Source organism: Cryptotermes secundus, unplaced genomic scaffold, assembly GCF_002891405.2.
Source record: "Cryptotermes secundus unplaced genomic scaffold, Csec_1.0 scaffold546, whole genome shotgun sequence".
NCBI lineage: Eukaryota > Metazoa > Arthropoda > Insecta > Blattodea > Kalotermitidae > Cryptotermes > Cryptotermes secundus.
Window position 1 is genome coordinate 573803 of NW_019734970.1, and position 15560 is coordinate 589362.

Consider the following 15560-nt stretch of genomic DNA (forward strand, 5'->3'; position numbering starts at 1 on the left):
AAACCACCTTTTAAGATCATTTTAGTGAAAGTTTCATGTTCCTATCTCATAGAATTTAAGAACAATGATGAATAAATCATTTTCGAGCAAAATTTAAATGGCCAGCTGAATATATTACCGCAGGAGCCGCGGCCGCGGAATTTAAATGACCACGTCAAAGGGTTAAATAAACCACAAGCAAAAAATAAACACAGTGGAATCTCGCTTAACGAGCACCTCTCATAATGAGCAAAACAAATTGCAAAAAAATGACTCGCTTAACAAGCGACATTTTGCATAGTGAGTGACGAGAGGGGAAGTCCCGGATTGTGAGCTTGCTACATCAGTCTGTGTTTAGCACTTGTTCCGCTAGCATCTTAGTGTCGCTTGTGATCACACATTTTTCCAAACTTGTGTTCAGACATATTATTTGTGATTTTTTGTGCAAAGTTTAATAACCCTTGCAAAAATGTCCTCGAAGAAAAAGCCGCAAAAAGACAGCCATAAGAGAATAAAAATAACCGTAGAAATGAAATGTAAAATCATTGAAAAGCGAGAACGAGGTGTGAGCGTGGCTGATCTAGCATGCACATACAATCGGTCTACAGCAACGATTTGCACGATTTGGAGTTGCATTGTGTTTCACAGCAAGAAGTTGTGGAGGAGAGTTTGTCAGAGGAGGAGATAACAGCAAAACAACAATCTTCTGGCGCAATAAGAGAAATGCTGAAAGCATGGGAAACTGTTGCATCGTACATTGAGAAGCATCACCCTAATAAGGCTGTGGCTATGCACACTACAAATTTATTTAATGATAATACTGCTTCACATTTTCACCAAATTTTGAAGCGTCGACAAAAACAAATGTCTCTAGACAGCGTTCTAGTAAAAAAGAATTATATATGTATCATAAATAATAAACTAATTATTTCGAATTCGCATTCCAGGTTGGTTCATTCCGCATAGAAGAAAAGATGACGATGATTCACACTCCTTAACGATGTATATATAATTTTCTTTGAATAAATGTTATACATAAAATTTTTTGAGTACTTTTTTTTTTTTGGCATGGAACGCATTATCGTATTTTACATTAATTTATATGGGAATAACTGTTTCACTTAATGAGTGTTTCGCATTACGACTAAGATTCTGGAACGAATTATGCTTGTTAAGCGAGGTTCCACTGTAAATTACATGTTCCTTGGTCCAGGCCTTCTCTGTACAGGTAGCAATCATTCACTCAGTCAGATAATTCCATCTTGTGGAATGATGAATCTTCATTTCACAGTTCTCTGAGGTCAATTTTATTATTATCCTCCCAACTATGCTCATGTCCCTGAAGTGGCCTCTTTTTACAAGGTTCTACAAGCAATATTTTTTGTTCATTTCCCCAAATCATTCATGTCACATGTCCTGCCAACCTAAATCATTCCTGATTTAACAATATTAGGTGACCAGTACAAATTGTGAAGTCCATAGTTATTTAATCTTCTCGATTCCTCAGTTTCTCCTACCTCATAGCTCCAACCTGAACTCTTTGCTCTTAAATGCCTTCAGTTTATACACTCCACTCTGAGACAGACCCAGTTCACCTATATAAAGGAGCTTGTAAACTTTTTTTTTAATTCGCTTAGTGGTGGGGTGGAGTCCAACTGGGTCCACTTGGCACAGTGGCCACTGATTGGCCTATTGTAGCCTGCCCCAGGTGATTATGATGATGAATTTGGTGGAATGAAGACTGGCAGGGGAAACCGAAGTACTTAGAGAAAACCCGCCCCAGCACCACTTTGTCCACCACAAATCCCACTTGACCAGACCCAGGATCGAACCTGGGCCGCTGCAGTGGGAAGCCAGCGACTAACCGCTTGAGCTATGGCACGCCCAGCTTGTAAACTTAGTTTATACAGAGTGTTTCATGAATTTGCCATAACTTCAGGGCATTCCTGAGGCATTCTGAGTGAAGAATGTTAAATCAACATGGGTATGATTGCCAGTCGTAAGCTATGAGCATGGAAAGTTAAGATTTTGATATTACAAAGACATTTATTACAACAAGAAATGACACTCAATGGCTCTACATGAGATTACATACCCTGGACCTTCACACAGCTGTGACAAATATTAAAACTATATACCCTTAGCTATGATACACATTCTTGCCTATCTCAGAAAAATGCATAATGCAATGAAGAGTGTGTAAATCACTGGCAATGCAACAGGGTAAGTCCTCCTGTATGTCCCCATACATGGAAGTCAAGAGGGTTGATGTCCAATGATCACGGTGGCCAATTCTGCAGGACCCCCCCCCCCCCCGCCCCCNCAACCCAGTGACCAGGAAAATATTCACTCAGAAGTAACCTCCCAAAAGTTATGACATGAATATGTGAAACAGCCTGTATATTCGGACCTCAAAGTATTAAGAAAGGAGACAGGAGATACTGTATTTTGAATTAAATGGCTCACAAATTAGATCTGTTTCACTAAAATCCCAACCACAAAAAATCATTTTAATTACAGTGAAAATCCTATTTAAGATTTCTCTGGAAGTGGGGGACAAAGGATTTGAAAACTGAAATTTGAAGGTTGAGGAAAATCTTAAATGAAGAAAATTTAACAGGTAATTACTGGCTGGCTGAAGGGGGGCAGAGCACAAATTTGATATCAGAATGTAACTCAGTAGTTTTATTATTTGTAATTAAAATATTTTGGGTAACATAAAATTAATGTCTTACCCTTCATCATAGAGTGTGCAATAGGGCACTGACAGGTCACGCAGGAATGTCCACACATTTTGGTAACTCCAGTCCAGCAATGGGCTCACACGCATAACTTGGGGCCAGCCTGAGTCTGTCACCTAGGACATAAAAAATCAGTCTGATCTGTCTCCACACTTTTGCTATAGCTCATCTCCCGGTATTTCATCCTTTACACAAGTTGCAGGGGCAAGGGACTAGAATGGAACCCTTCTTTAAATTCAAATTTCAATGCTATCAAGTTGGGAGCTGGGATAGCATAGTCGGTATAGTGACGGGCTACAGGCTGGATCACTGAGAGGCCAGAGTTCAAGTCCCAGTAGGGTCAAGAATTTTCTCTCCTCCATGTCACCCAGACTGGCTCTGGAACCCACCCAGCCTCCTATCCAATGGGGACTGGGGACTCTTTCCCTGGGGATAAAGCGGCGGGAGCGTGAAGCTCACCACTCACCTCCAACTAGTGTCAAGGTCAAGAAGATGCGGATCTATACATTCACTCCCCCATATGCCTTCATGACATAGTGTTTAATTAGTTACGTACAGGGATAACGCTCTCTCTTATGTTCACACGTCAATAATCTACGATAAATTTCCTCCTTAGTTTAGTGTTCAAATCCACTGCTCCCAAAATAAAGCTTAAATAGAGTTTTCACTGTACAAGGAGTGGTTGGGGCATTGGGGAATCTCATATCCCTATTTCTTAAACTAGGTACATAAAGACATATATAACTTGTAATGAAAATCAACTTTAAAAACCTTCTTTAGCTACGCCTTTCTGTGCCTCTCTCTGAAGTTTTTTTTCAAACAGATTTTTATGTTTAAAAAGCTGACACCTTGATGGCAGCACAGTAGGATGATGAGTGTGTTAAGGCAAGTCAGGTTTGGAAATGGCTTTTCAGAGCTGGAAAGACAGACACTGTAGATTAGAAGAGGAGTCTGGGGAAAGGGCAGCACATAATTAAAGGAAATTATTACAATGTAGGCTCATGAATTTGTTCCTACATATATCACTGCTGGGAACAACTGATGTCTAATAGCACTGAAAATAACTTCCTTAAAAATGGTGCAATGTTATTAAGTACATGGTATCCACTCGCATCTCCTCTCACTTCCAGTTCTGCTCGGCCATCAAAATGTGAATGCTTTTAGTTCTTGCAGACTCACAATTGTAGCTGTAACATGACCTGCTTATTATGCACCAATTTTATGCACTTTGTGCAAAGAACATACAAACACAAAGTTGGTCCTTAAACTCCAGCCCTCTTGCTCCCAAACCAAGTGTTACATGCTGTGCAAGATTTGCCCCGACTGTTGCTTAACAGCTGAATCCTCTGTGCACCTCGAGCAGAGTATATTGACTTGGCACACTTGCATTATGAATGATAGAGCTGAAGAGACCAGCTGAATATTAATCACTTAGTCACTTAGTACAGCACTTCTATCAATAAGGGGCATCATATGCTATACACTGATGTTAACATGAAACAGCAGGCTTCCACACTATCTACATCCAATGTCATTTGAAGGTAACCTGGGGAAGGATTTTGGGTTCTTGAATGCAATGGCATTTACCCTCATGCAGTCTTGACCTTTCTAGCAGGTATGGTGGAACTTGGCAGTGAAAGGGTTAATAATACAAGAGAAAGAACGGTAAAAAGGTAAAGCTTTCTCTGTAAGAGGCCATGGAGTCCCATTGGGTTGTGAGATGTCTAGGCTCCCACATTTTCTAGATAACAGGCTCACAAATGGTGGTAAGGTTGTCAGCCGTACGCACTGGTCACCCTTCACCCTCCAGGAAGATTCCTGGTACTCATTTCTGTTGGAGGCTGAGTCGACCCCAGGGCCATACTGTGGCTGGAAGGATTAGGTCAACCGAAAAAAAATCCACCTCATTGGGACTCGAACCCTTAACCTTCCAGCTTGTAGCATGGTGCCTCAACCAACCATGCTATTGTGTGCCCCTAATAATACAAGAGAGCAAAAAATATTTCTATGCCTAACATAAGCAGGAAATGATGAAAATCAGACAGTCTGCATGGTAGTTAGTATCTTAAATAAACATATACACAAAATATTCATATGTGAAAATGGACATTCAAGCATAACCCAGCAGAACCTGCCTCACTGACTCTGTTGTTTTATGAGAAGGAAAAGAGATAACTACTTCTATGGTACATGATCTTTCTTTATAGTTACTTACATGACCTAGAAACTCCCTGCTTTTATGGAACCCACAGCTTCATTACAATATTCACAAAATGCCATCAATGAACCCTAGTACATATCATATTTTTGTAACATACATTTCAATGCTACCCCCCCATTTATTCCTAGGTTCCCCCAGATTTATGACCAAAACTTCATATACAGTTCTCATTGCCCCTACATGTACTACATGTCCCACACATTTCTTCCTCCTAGATTTGGTCAGAAGTTACATAAAGTAAATACAGCAACAGTTATTTAATGTTCACAGTGAAAGTATCATTCAAAGTATGCACCTGGAAGGAATTCAGTGTTTCTGAGTATGGGTCTGTTCTTCTTGTGCCCATAAGCACTGCCTTCAGCTCAGGTCTTTCCGCTAATACATCCCCAAGAGCGCGTTTGATTGGACCAGGAACTTTCTTCAGTTCTAGGTTATACCTGAAACAAACATTCAACACAAGTGAAGCACAGAAACCATAATACCAAGTGAAGCACAGGTACCACTTGTTGCCACTTCGAAGTCCTATCCATAACTACTAACAACAGCGACTTCTACATCATGACAGAACAGCAAGCCTTACACTTTTATATATATAGATATGTTGGTGTAATGTGTATTTAATAAATTATCTTTCCTTGTACTTTGTGAAATCACTGTGTGTGTTTGTATAATAAAGTTTTGTAAGCATGATATTGTAACATGTATACCCATTGTTAGGCAATGGGTTGGTAAACATTCCCACAACACATGCGCATGCAACAATAGGACATCTACTGCTATGCAATGGAGTGGTAAACAAGCATCATCAACAATACAGGCTCTGTTTTCTATGAGGTCCATGCAAAGGGGTTATAAGAAGTGTTTGGCAGGACAGGAGTAGTAGAAGTAGAAGTAGAAGTAGAAGTAGAAGTAGAAGTAGAAGTAGTAGTAGTAGTAGTATACAGAGTACAGTGGAGTATACAACAGTAGTTGAGAGTAGCCTCAGAAATGGCAGGAAAGGAATTAGAGGGTGCCAAGAAGACTTCATGTGTGATTTGAAGTTACAGTGAGACTGCAATAAATCTGTTGCCAGGATAGGACTAATGAAGATGGAGAATGCTAGTGCCTGTGTAATGGTGAGCTGGAAAGTGTCTAGAATAGTGATAGTGCTGTATTATCTGTAGTCCCAAACTGTGTGAATCTATAAGTGTCAATAAAGCCAATCATCAAATCCAGAGCCCATTATTATTCATCATGGAACACCAGACATGTGAAAATATTTATCACTGTCATTATGGAATTTCGAGTTATCATAGTAATGAACTGCAGTCTATTAAGGCATTACATGAATTTAAGTTAAAAAGGTCATGAATAAGTAAGTGGTCTTTTACTTTGTGTATCATGTCTATTCTGTGAGTACTCATACTTTGATCTGGACATATACTATCAGAAAGTTCCTGGACTAGGTCAAAAAATAAATGATGGCTTAACTTACTCAATTTCAGCTGCCACCTCTTTCAAAATAGTATTCTTGGGAACATACACAGCGACACCAAAATTTTTTCCATGCTTCAAAAGCACTGTGGAAGTCAATTTCCTTAATGCTGTCAAGTACAGCTTGCAATACCCTTTGGATGGCAGACACTGTGCCAAAATGTTGTCTCTTGTTTCATTTTCAATTTGGGAAACAAAGTGAAATCACAGGGGCTAAGTCCAGCAAGTAGGGAGGATGGGGAATGATAACCATGTTGTTGTTAGTCACAAACTCTGTGGCTTTCAAGGATGTGTGGGTGAGTGTGTTGTCATGATGAAGCTGCAATGTGGCGCATGTTTAATTTTTCTGTTAAGATCTCTTGGCAAACTCCATAACTGATCCCAACAGTGTCTACTCAGTCGGCATAGCATGTTCTATGTGCTGGGTAGCAGGGTTCAATCCCCAGCAGAGGTAAGAGCTTTTCTTTGCTCCACAGCATCCACACCAGTTGTGAGGCCTACCCAGCCTCCTATACAATGGATACTGGTGACTTTCCCTGGGAATAATGCTGACCACTCACCTCCATCAAATGCCAGGGTCAAAAAGAGTGGAGTATATTTTAATGAGATCCATACTTTATGTTATGTACCAATTTGTATGGCAAGCCATTATTTTTTTAAACAATAACTTTATATATGAATGTCACATAAAGCAGGGCTTCTATTTAACAGATACAAACCAAAATGATATTCACTTTGAAACTTCTAAAGTAGATCCTAAGTAAAAAATTTATTTAAACAATTTTAAGATGGACTGATGGGCAGACAGACATAACCCTCCCAACGAAGCAAGCTGTCTCAAGCAACAGCTTCTAACACATGTTCAAGATAAGCCTGCTTTAGAGCTTTGCTGGACCACTCACTATCCTGATTGGGATTTTTCATGACCTTCCTCAGTCCCTCCAGGCACAATGCTTGGATAGTACCTCACATTAGACCTTGACTGCTTCCTTTCAATTTTGTTATTCACTATCATCCAATCATTTGACACTACATAAGCTCAGCTATTGAAACCATCATTAAATAAATAAATATATAAATGGAACAATAACATTTACAAACAGGAAGTCACTATCACACATTTGGCTGTAGAAATGAAATACCAAAAAATTGGAAATGGATTAAATGAGATTACAGACAATTTAAAACTCAGGTGCAACAAATTTATAACCTAACTGTATTGACAACCTAGATGGTTCTGTTAACAAACGAACTTGTTTCTAAAAATGCACGGATCTGTCAGCATTCATGAACAATAATTTTAATATGTGTGACATTTTACCCATACCTTTTCACTGACTCAGCAATGAATTCTTCAACTTGAGGAAATGGATCCTGTGATTGTATGTACAGAGCAAAAAGCGGTTTCTTCAGAGATGGAAACGTTCTGCGCAGTACTGCTGTGGCAAGATGTAAGAGAGCTGTGCAATCCTTCCCACCATTAAAACTCAGGAAAATCTCTGAAGGGCTGTATTTATCATAGCATTCCTCCAGAATCTGCAGTAAAGAGAATGTTTAGGTAACACTAAAACCAATAAACTATATGGTACAAGGTTTTCATTGGATAATTGATACTTATTCTGCTGTTCAAGAGATTTTCTGTCATTACAGAAACCAGAGATTCTTTATTCTTGTATTCAAAGAATTAAAATTTAAACATTTTCATACAAGGGAGTGTCAGTAAATAGGCCACAGAAATGGAAGTAGTAAGTTTTATATGTGTATCACTTGGTAGCAGCACAATCCAGCTTCATAACGGTCTACAAAGCAGACACACATGCGCATGTTCAGAGGCTGGTTTCAGTAGTCAGAATGGCGACTGTGCTTGAGGGGTGTAATGCTGTAATGTATTGTTGTGAGCTTTTGTGGGCAAATGGAATCAATGCAAAAGGATGTTCATAAAGAAATGTTTCCTGTTTACAGGGGGGGTGTTTGTTGCATAAAGCAGTTCATAACTGGGTCAAGAAATTCTCTCAAGGATGTTCAACAGTCACAGTTGATGCCTGACCAGGTGTGGAAATGGCTGAGGCAACAGACAAAAAAGACTTCTACGTTGAAAGTTTTGATGCACTGGTAATGTGAAGGGACAAGTGTATCAATGTTGCTGGAGGAAGTCAGGAAATAAATTTTTTTTCCAGGTTCGAATATCACAAGCTTTAAGTTTTATATCCATTCGTGACCTATTTACTGATTCTCCTTTGTACAGAGACAACCCGTTTCTCTCAAATCATTTCTACCTTTGGTTTGTCTCACAGTATGTCTCTCCACAAGCTTGTTGTACATACCTCATGTTTCTGCCCATGCTACATGTCCTGCTGATCCAACTTTTTTAACTAAATCACTATACAGCATAATTTTCAACTGGTAATTCAGAACCTTTTGCTATAAACTATTATAAAAATAAACCACACTGATTTCACGGCACTGAATGGTAGCATCAGATAAAGTAGTGTCCTAAACACTTCCCTGAAAGCATAAGACAATGCATATCCAATTTTCTGCATTTCTGCTGCCACTATATGCAATGAAAGTTTATGGATCCTTTAATCAAACCATCTTGTGATGAAACATGGATCCATCCAGACGCAAGGCTCAATTTTACCTTAAATAAAATAAGTTTAAATTTGTAATCTTTTACCACTAGAGGTTGGGCACATCCTTTTCAGATAGGCATTATTCAAGCAGATTTCATGTAGGCCATGTTCTACAGTGTCAATTCATGGTGATCTCACCACTGCTTGATGCACAGTAGAAAGTTAAGCAACATATTTGTCTGGTGAGCACTGCGATGTGGGACTGCTTGAGAACATGAGTTACCTAGGGGTTTTTGATGCATACCTTGTTCCCAGTTCACCATTCCCAATGGCACGGGCAAAGCACCAATATCCCCTCTACTGCCCTTTCCCCTGCTTAGTTTCAAAACAAAATGCTATATATACACAGCAAGTCATCAACCCACACAATTCAATCCTGAAGATGGAAATGACATATACATCTGAAATTCTGGCAATGTCACCCACAACCACATGATGTACCAACCCAAGAACAGAATCATCATCAACAATCAACTATCATGAAAACCTAAAATAAGTAATGCAAAAACTGTAGCATTAATACTGGTACCTACATGTTAGGTTGCACAAGAAATTACATTTTTAAAAAGAATGACATTTTAACAAGTCTACAAATCTGAATAAAACATAAACATACGAACAAAATGATTATTCGGTTTGGTTGGTTTGTTACACAGAAAACTATTTCCCATTTGGAGTTTTAAAAATATCCATTTATATTCACATTTCTGCGACACTTCTTTAATGGAACTGATGGTTTAATAAGACTTGTTTCCCTGGATTATGGCTTGAACCTGTATTTTCCACTGACAGATGGTTGAGCGAATGTTACCTTGTGATATGAAAGGCCATAAAATTTCACACCTTTGTTGCATTAATTCCAGGAACTGAAATGTTCTTCTCTTGTTTGTGTACTAACCATTTAAGTTTGATGCAGACACAATCTCACAGATACAGATCTTGAGAATGTGTTGGCTACTCTGTGGATCTGACAAATTCAGACACAGCATCGTCCGACACTTTCAAACAGAGGGTAACATGAATGTAAATGCCTGCTTCTTACATTCAAAATAGGGAACATGTTTCTCTGTAATGAATCGAAAAAACTCAAAACAGATCCTTTTATCATATTCTTAGGATCTTCTATACAACTTACGTGATTTTCATTCAAGTCTGCAAAGCCATCAATTTAACAAAGGAGTCTCTTTTTTTGTATCACCCAGTACATCTAAAATGAAGAATACAAGCATCCAGATACGTGTCAAGAATCAGCGGATGTGACAGTCATTAGCTAAAGCATCTGTACATTGATGAAAGACACGTTCTTCAGTCTTACAGAAATGCACATTTTATCCTTAAACATTTCAAACAGCCAGACACTCAAGATTCTGAACCAGGAATGTCAAATACGTGAACTTCTTTGGTATGTGAAACTATCATTCTTTGTGTACTCCAATACTAAAATGTAATTAGGAATATTAATTTAAACTTAGAAGTTCAAGATATTACTTGAGGGTCACTAGTCCCTCTCCCAGATACGTTATAGCTAGGGGTATATTAATTGTTTTAAGTTATACAGATAATTCAATCTAAGTTAATTACACTTTCACTAGTAAGGCTACCTGGCTTGCTTCAAATCCGAAACAATGTATCCTCAGATATTTGGTATGTCTACTTTGACAAGTATGTAACACTTTATGGCTTTATCTAAACAGGACTACACAATACAGAAAACTGCATACATATGTCCATCCTTCAAAACAGCATTCAAATCTGCAATCCCATGTTTGAGCTGTCCAAGACCAAACATCACTGCAGACTGTGCGACTACTGTAATGTGATAGACAAGCACACTTTTAGTACCGTACTCTATAAAACCCTTTTCTTCAAATTATGAAAGTGTTCTGGAAAATTAAATGAGTGTGACAGGGATATTGTAAACTGAATTGTACGGAAGGGTGTGGGAATTATACAGAGAAGGATATTAATTCCTTCTGAACTGTGCAAGGAGATATTACATTATGGGAGCAACTGTGTGGATAAATATAGTAATGCAACTAACCTACAGTTTTCTTTGGCATTTATTTTATGAAATCTGTCAGTATCTCAGACTGTATGGTGTCATACAGTAGGGTGGCTGGTGAATAACGTTCTGGAAGGGAGCAATTGTGGCCTAAATCGAGGTACTTAACAACATTTACCTGAAGGGAGTGAGGAAAACTGTGAAAATCTCAGCCAGGACAGCCAGTGTCCCAGCCAAGATTCAAACTAACTCCTCCTAAATACAAATCTATAGAGTATGAATGAAAGAAGTCACAAGGGACTAAAAATATGGAAAATAAACCTAAAACTTTTGATCTTTTGGATACCATGACAGAGATGGAACTATAATATTAAAACAGATCTTAAAGAAACAGTTTGTAAGGACATAAAATGAATGAAATGTCACAAGGCAGAGACCAAAGGTGAGCTACAAACCTCTTCCATATTTTATTTCCATCCTCAATCCACCCAGCTACAAATTAATTTGCATTAAAAAGAAACTCTTGTATTGAAATATTTAAATTACCATATGTTACTACCATATGTGGTCTAGCAGGAGAGATACAAGAGAATGTAAAGAACAAAAAATATGTAACACTCAGCACATGATCACAATGTGGCAGTATATTCATAAGTTGGTGGCACGAGATTTCCAACAGCAAACATGGAGAGGAAAATTACATGTTGGAAGCTGACAGAGAATAGGAAAGGTTTAATATTAGTAGTGATGAACATTTAGGTTCTCTTACTAAGGAATCTGTTTAGTTAACCCATCTGCCATTCTGACAGAATATACTCCACTGACCACCTCAAAACAGTGCCAAATACATATTCAGAGGAGAAAAACATTCTTCATGTTTTAAAATGAAGATGGTTGCTTAATATGTATTTGCACAGGGTACAAACAGTAAGCAGATGGGTTATTATGGTGACTTCTATGTTGATACACAAGTGCAATTACTGGCTGCAAACAGCAAAATATCCACCACCTGCTGTCAGTAATATTTTTATTCCAGGTGTATATACAGTTGTTATTATTTACAGCTGCTATATTTATGATAATTACAGAGAAGAGGGAGTAAACTTCTGAAGAGACCATGTGAGCAGTTGTCTCTCTCCCAATAAACAACCTACCATACTGACAATGACCAGAGACACAGAGGCACACACTTACTTTTGTAAAATTACAATGAGTGATTGTGTCAGATCGAAATATAATGGCCCTAACTTGCCACCAAAACCTCATTTGCGAAAATATAGCCTCACATGCAGGTGTGATTTGTGTCAGCATTTTTTCTGTTCAGACTGTAGTATTTGGGGTCGCAATAACACTGTATGTAGTCTATACCAGCATTTCAGAGGCACATGCTGCCTCTATCGTCAGGGTCAGAGTGCATAAGGTTAAGGATGTGGTTAGGTTACATTGGCAAGTAGCATCTGTGGCCTAATCAGTTTGGCCCTGAACATGGAGACAAAATGTTCCTCTGAAATCAAAGTAGCCACCTACAAGTCTACATGGTATTACACAATCCAGAAGCAATGTGAGCAATCATCATCATGAAAACCTCAAAACTCATATTCAGTCTGTTGTTCTTTATTCTAATTGTGTAATTCGATACACCAAATATTGGATACTTCCAAATAGAGCAGGTTGCAATGTTGCAGAAGGGTTCTGTCCTTGAAAATATGTCCATATCACTGACCTTGTAACGTGAACCCTATTTTTTTCAATACATTCCTTATTAAAAGGGATGATCCATTCCCATGGAAATTCTTCCAGTTCACAATTACAATAAAACACTCTTTACCCATCAGAAACAATAGCAGGAATGCAAAATTAAACTTAAAAAAACTTTGGATTTACTGTTTTAACTTGAACTCTGATGACTTCTCTCCAGAACTCTTAACACTTTCGCTGGGTATTATTTTCTCCCAATTTTCCTAAAATAATGCAATTTTAAGGTAAAAAATGAAGAAAAAATGCTACAAAAAAATATGATTATAGTCCAGTGAATAAAGTCAAATGACACAGCAAAAGATTATTTACTTGATGTGATTAAGTCAAATGTTGCACTACATGGTAACGGATGCCTGTTCGACTCTTAAGTCGAATATCACAGTAATAGGGTTAAATAAAGCTGATCACTACACAATCTAAATATTAATGAAACAGCAACTGCATTAACAGCAGAGAACAGCCAAAGGCCAGCTATATACCCTACAACACTGCAGACATGCAATCTGAAGATTTTAACAAAACAATTTTGTCTGAATTTGTTTCACTTTGCATTTTTTGTTTAAAAATCTTCTGATATTTATCAAAAATTTTCTTAACAACTGAAATTGTGGTCAGTTTCATGAATTTTATGATCATGTTTTATACAGTTTCTGCAAGAGCAAACTTCCATGACCTGAATGGCAACAACACAGGGACGCAATATACCATCTGAATCTGTAGAAGATATATAGTTCTCCTTTATTTTGGGCAACAGCAATCTTCCATAGGATTAGATTCATTGTCAGTAACACAAGAAGTACAGAAATTCATTTGCTACAGAAATTTTCAGAAATGACACAAAGAACTGATTACATATCTGCCCACACATCTCAAAGAATTTTATTACACTCACTGTTAAGTCCTTATGAATCTTATACTCAGTATAGTGTTTCAAAATGAACAGCAAAATTAGTGATCTCTTACACAGTTTACAATTCTGCCATTCCTTGAAATTCTCCTGTCCCCTGGATACTGCCAATCTACTGTTCAACCACATTACAGCTGTATCAATGGAACACTCATTTATATACAACAGTACAGATACAACTATTACATACACTTTACATGGCAAGGTATAATGAACCCTTGCTCAGCAATTGCCAGACTTCCCAAACTGTGACAGTGCAGCAGAGTACAGATATAAGCAACAACAAAAAATTCATAAAAATAACAAGGGTTTCATTTTACAGGCCAAGAAGATAAAGAGGTAGCTGGACAACTGAATTACTAAAAAATTACAATTCCCTAGAAAATGACAAATATACCAGTTTTACACAATGATTCCAATTCCAAATTTATCCAGCAGTTCTACAGGGATTGAAAAGTCGCGCTCATCAAACTAAAAGTTGTCATAAATTGTATTGCAGTTAATATATCTCCTACTGCTAGATGGTACTGCAGGAGTACTAATGAGTAGAAAAGCCATTTGTCGTGTATCGGTCATAATATGTCTGCAGTATAGCTTTGTTTACTGTGTGACAGACATGTCATTTTCCCAAGAACGAGTTTTCATTGTGGAACATTATTCTGCCAGTTGTTCTTACGCATGTGTTGCAGACGAGTTTCATCGGGAATATCAGATTCTGCAGTTCCTAACAATTCGATGATAATGAGAATAATCAACCGATTTTGGGAATGTGGATCAGTTTCAGATAGGAACAGATCTGGAAGACCGGCCATTTTGACTGAGGCTAAACTGGCTGACGTGGAGAAAATGTTGCAGCGTTCCTCTTCAAAAAGCCTGAGGAGACTATCAGCGCAATCAGAGATTTCGTACGGAAGTGCTCACAAAGTGATGAAGTTACACCTTTGTGCATATCGTGCATGGTGTGCAGGAACTGAAGGACCTGGATAAAGAAAAACGCTTAGTGTACTGTAGATGGTTTCAGACATTTGTTGGCAACCATGGAATTCAAGAGTTTCATCGGGTTTTCTTCACCTTAGTGGTTACGTGAAGAGTCAAAACAATAGGATTTGGTCATCTGAAAATCAACGTTACATGAAAAGCCCTTGCATCTGTCAGGAAATTGGAGCATGGTGTGCTGTATCACGTCATTGAATAGTGGGCCCAATTTTCTTTGAAACAACAGAGAACAGTCCAGTGTACTAAGACATCATTACCATTATTACACAGTTTATTTTGCTTTTTTAAGTTCATGAACATGAGTGTTGGTTGCAGCAAGATGGTGCCACATGTCACAGATATAATGAAACCATGCAGTTCTTGTGCGAGTTTTTCCTTTAGGGGTACCTCAGAGGAACTGTCTATAAAAACAATCCACATACACTGGATGACCTTAAGAGGAACACTGATTAACAGCATCAGTTTACAGGTGCTCCACAAAGTGGCCTCATACATGGTAAAAAGAGCTCGCACATGCATTGCTGAACTGGGAAGCCATTTCGAGCATATGTTGTAAAGACATGATTTGATTTAGCATGTCTAAGATGTAAGGTTATAAAGATTAATAGTAAGTGCTGTATGTCTTGTAGCTTGTGCATTAAACCAGCAAAATACAATTGCTTAGTGTGATGTGTGCGACTTCTTGATCTCCCTGTATTTGCAACAAAACTAGTCTTCCAGACCAAAAAAAAAATCTCTCTGAAAACACAAAATAAAACAGTAACAGGAGATCTGATTTACAGCTCAGATTATGGAATGAAGATTGCCTAGAGAGCATCAGTTGTAACTCAGAACAATATAGGTCATAACA

At 38.1% G+C, this 15560-nt stretch overlaps 1 protein-coding gene across 6 annotated transcripts in view; it reads right to left on the minus strand.

Moving 5' to 3' along the window:
• LOC111869098 (FAD synthase) overlaps positions 1–15560 on the minus strand; it is a 40313-nt gene that overhangs the window by 9504 nt on the left and 15249 nt on the right. For 5 of the 6 annotated variants that reach the window (XM_023860321.2, XM_023860318.2, XM_023860320.2 and 2 more), the window contains 3 exons: positions 7742–7950; positions 5237–5378; positions 2715–2836 (listed from right to left, as the gene is read on the minus strand). In XM_023860321.2, coding sequence (XP_023716089.1) covers positions 2715–2836; positions 5237–5378; positions 7742–7950 — 473 coding nt within the window. The remainder of the gene's footprint in view (positions 1–2714; positions 2837–5236; positions 5379–7741; positions 7951–15560) is intronic. The other variant, XM_033753287.1, reaches the window with a different exon arrangement.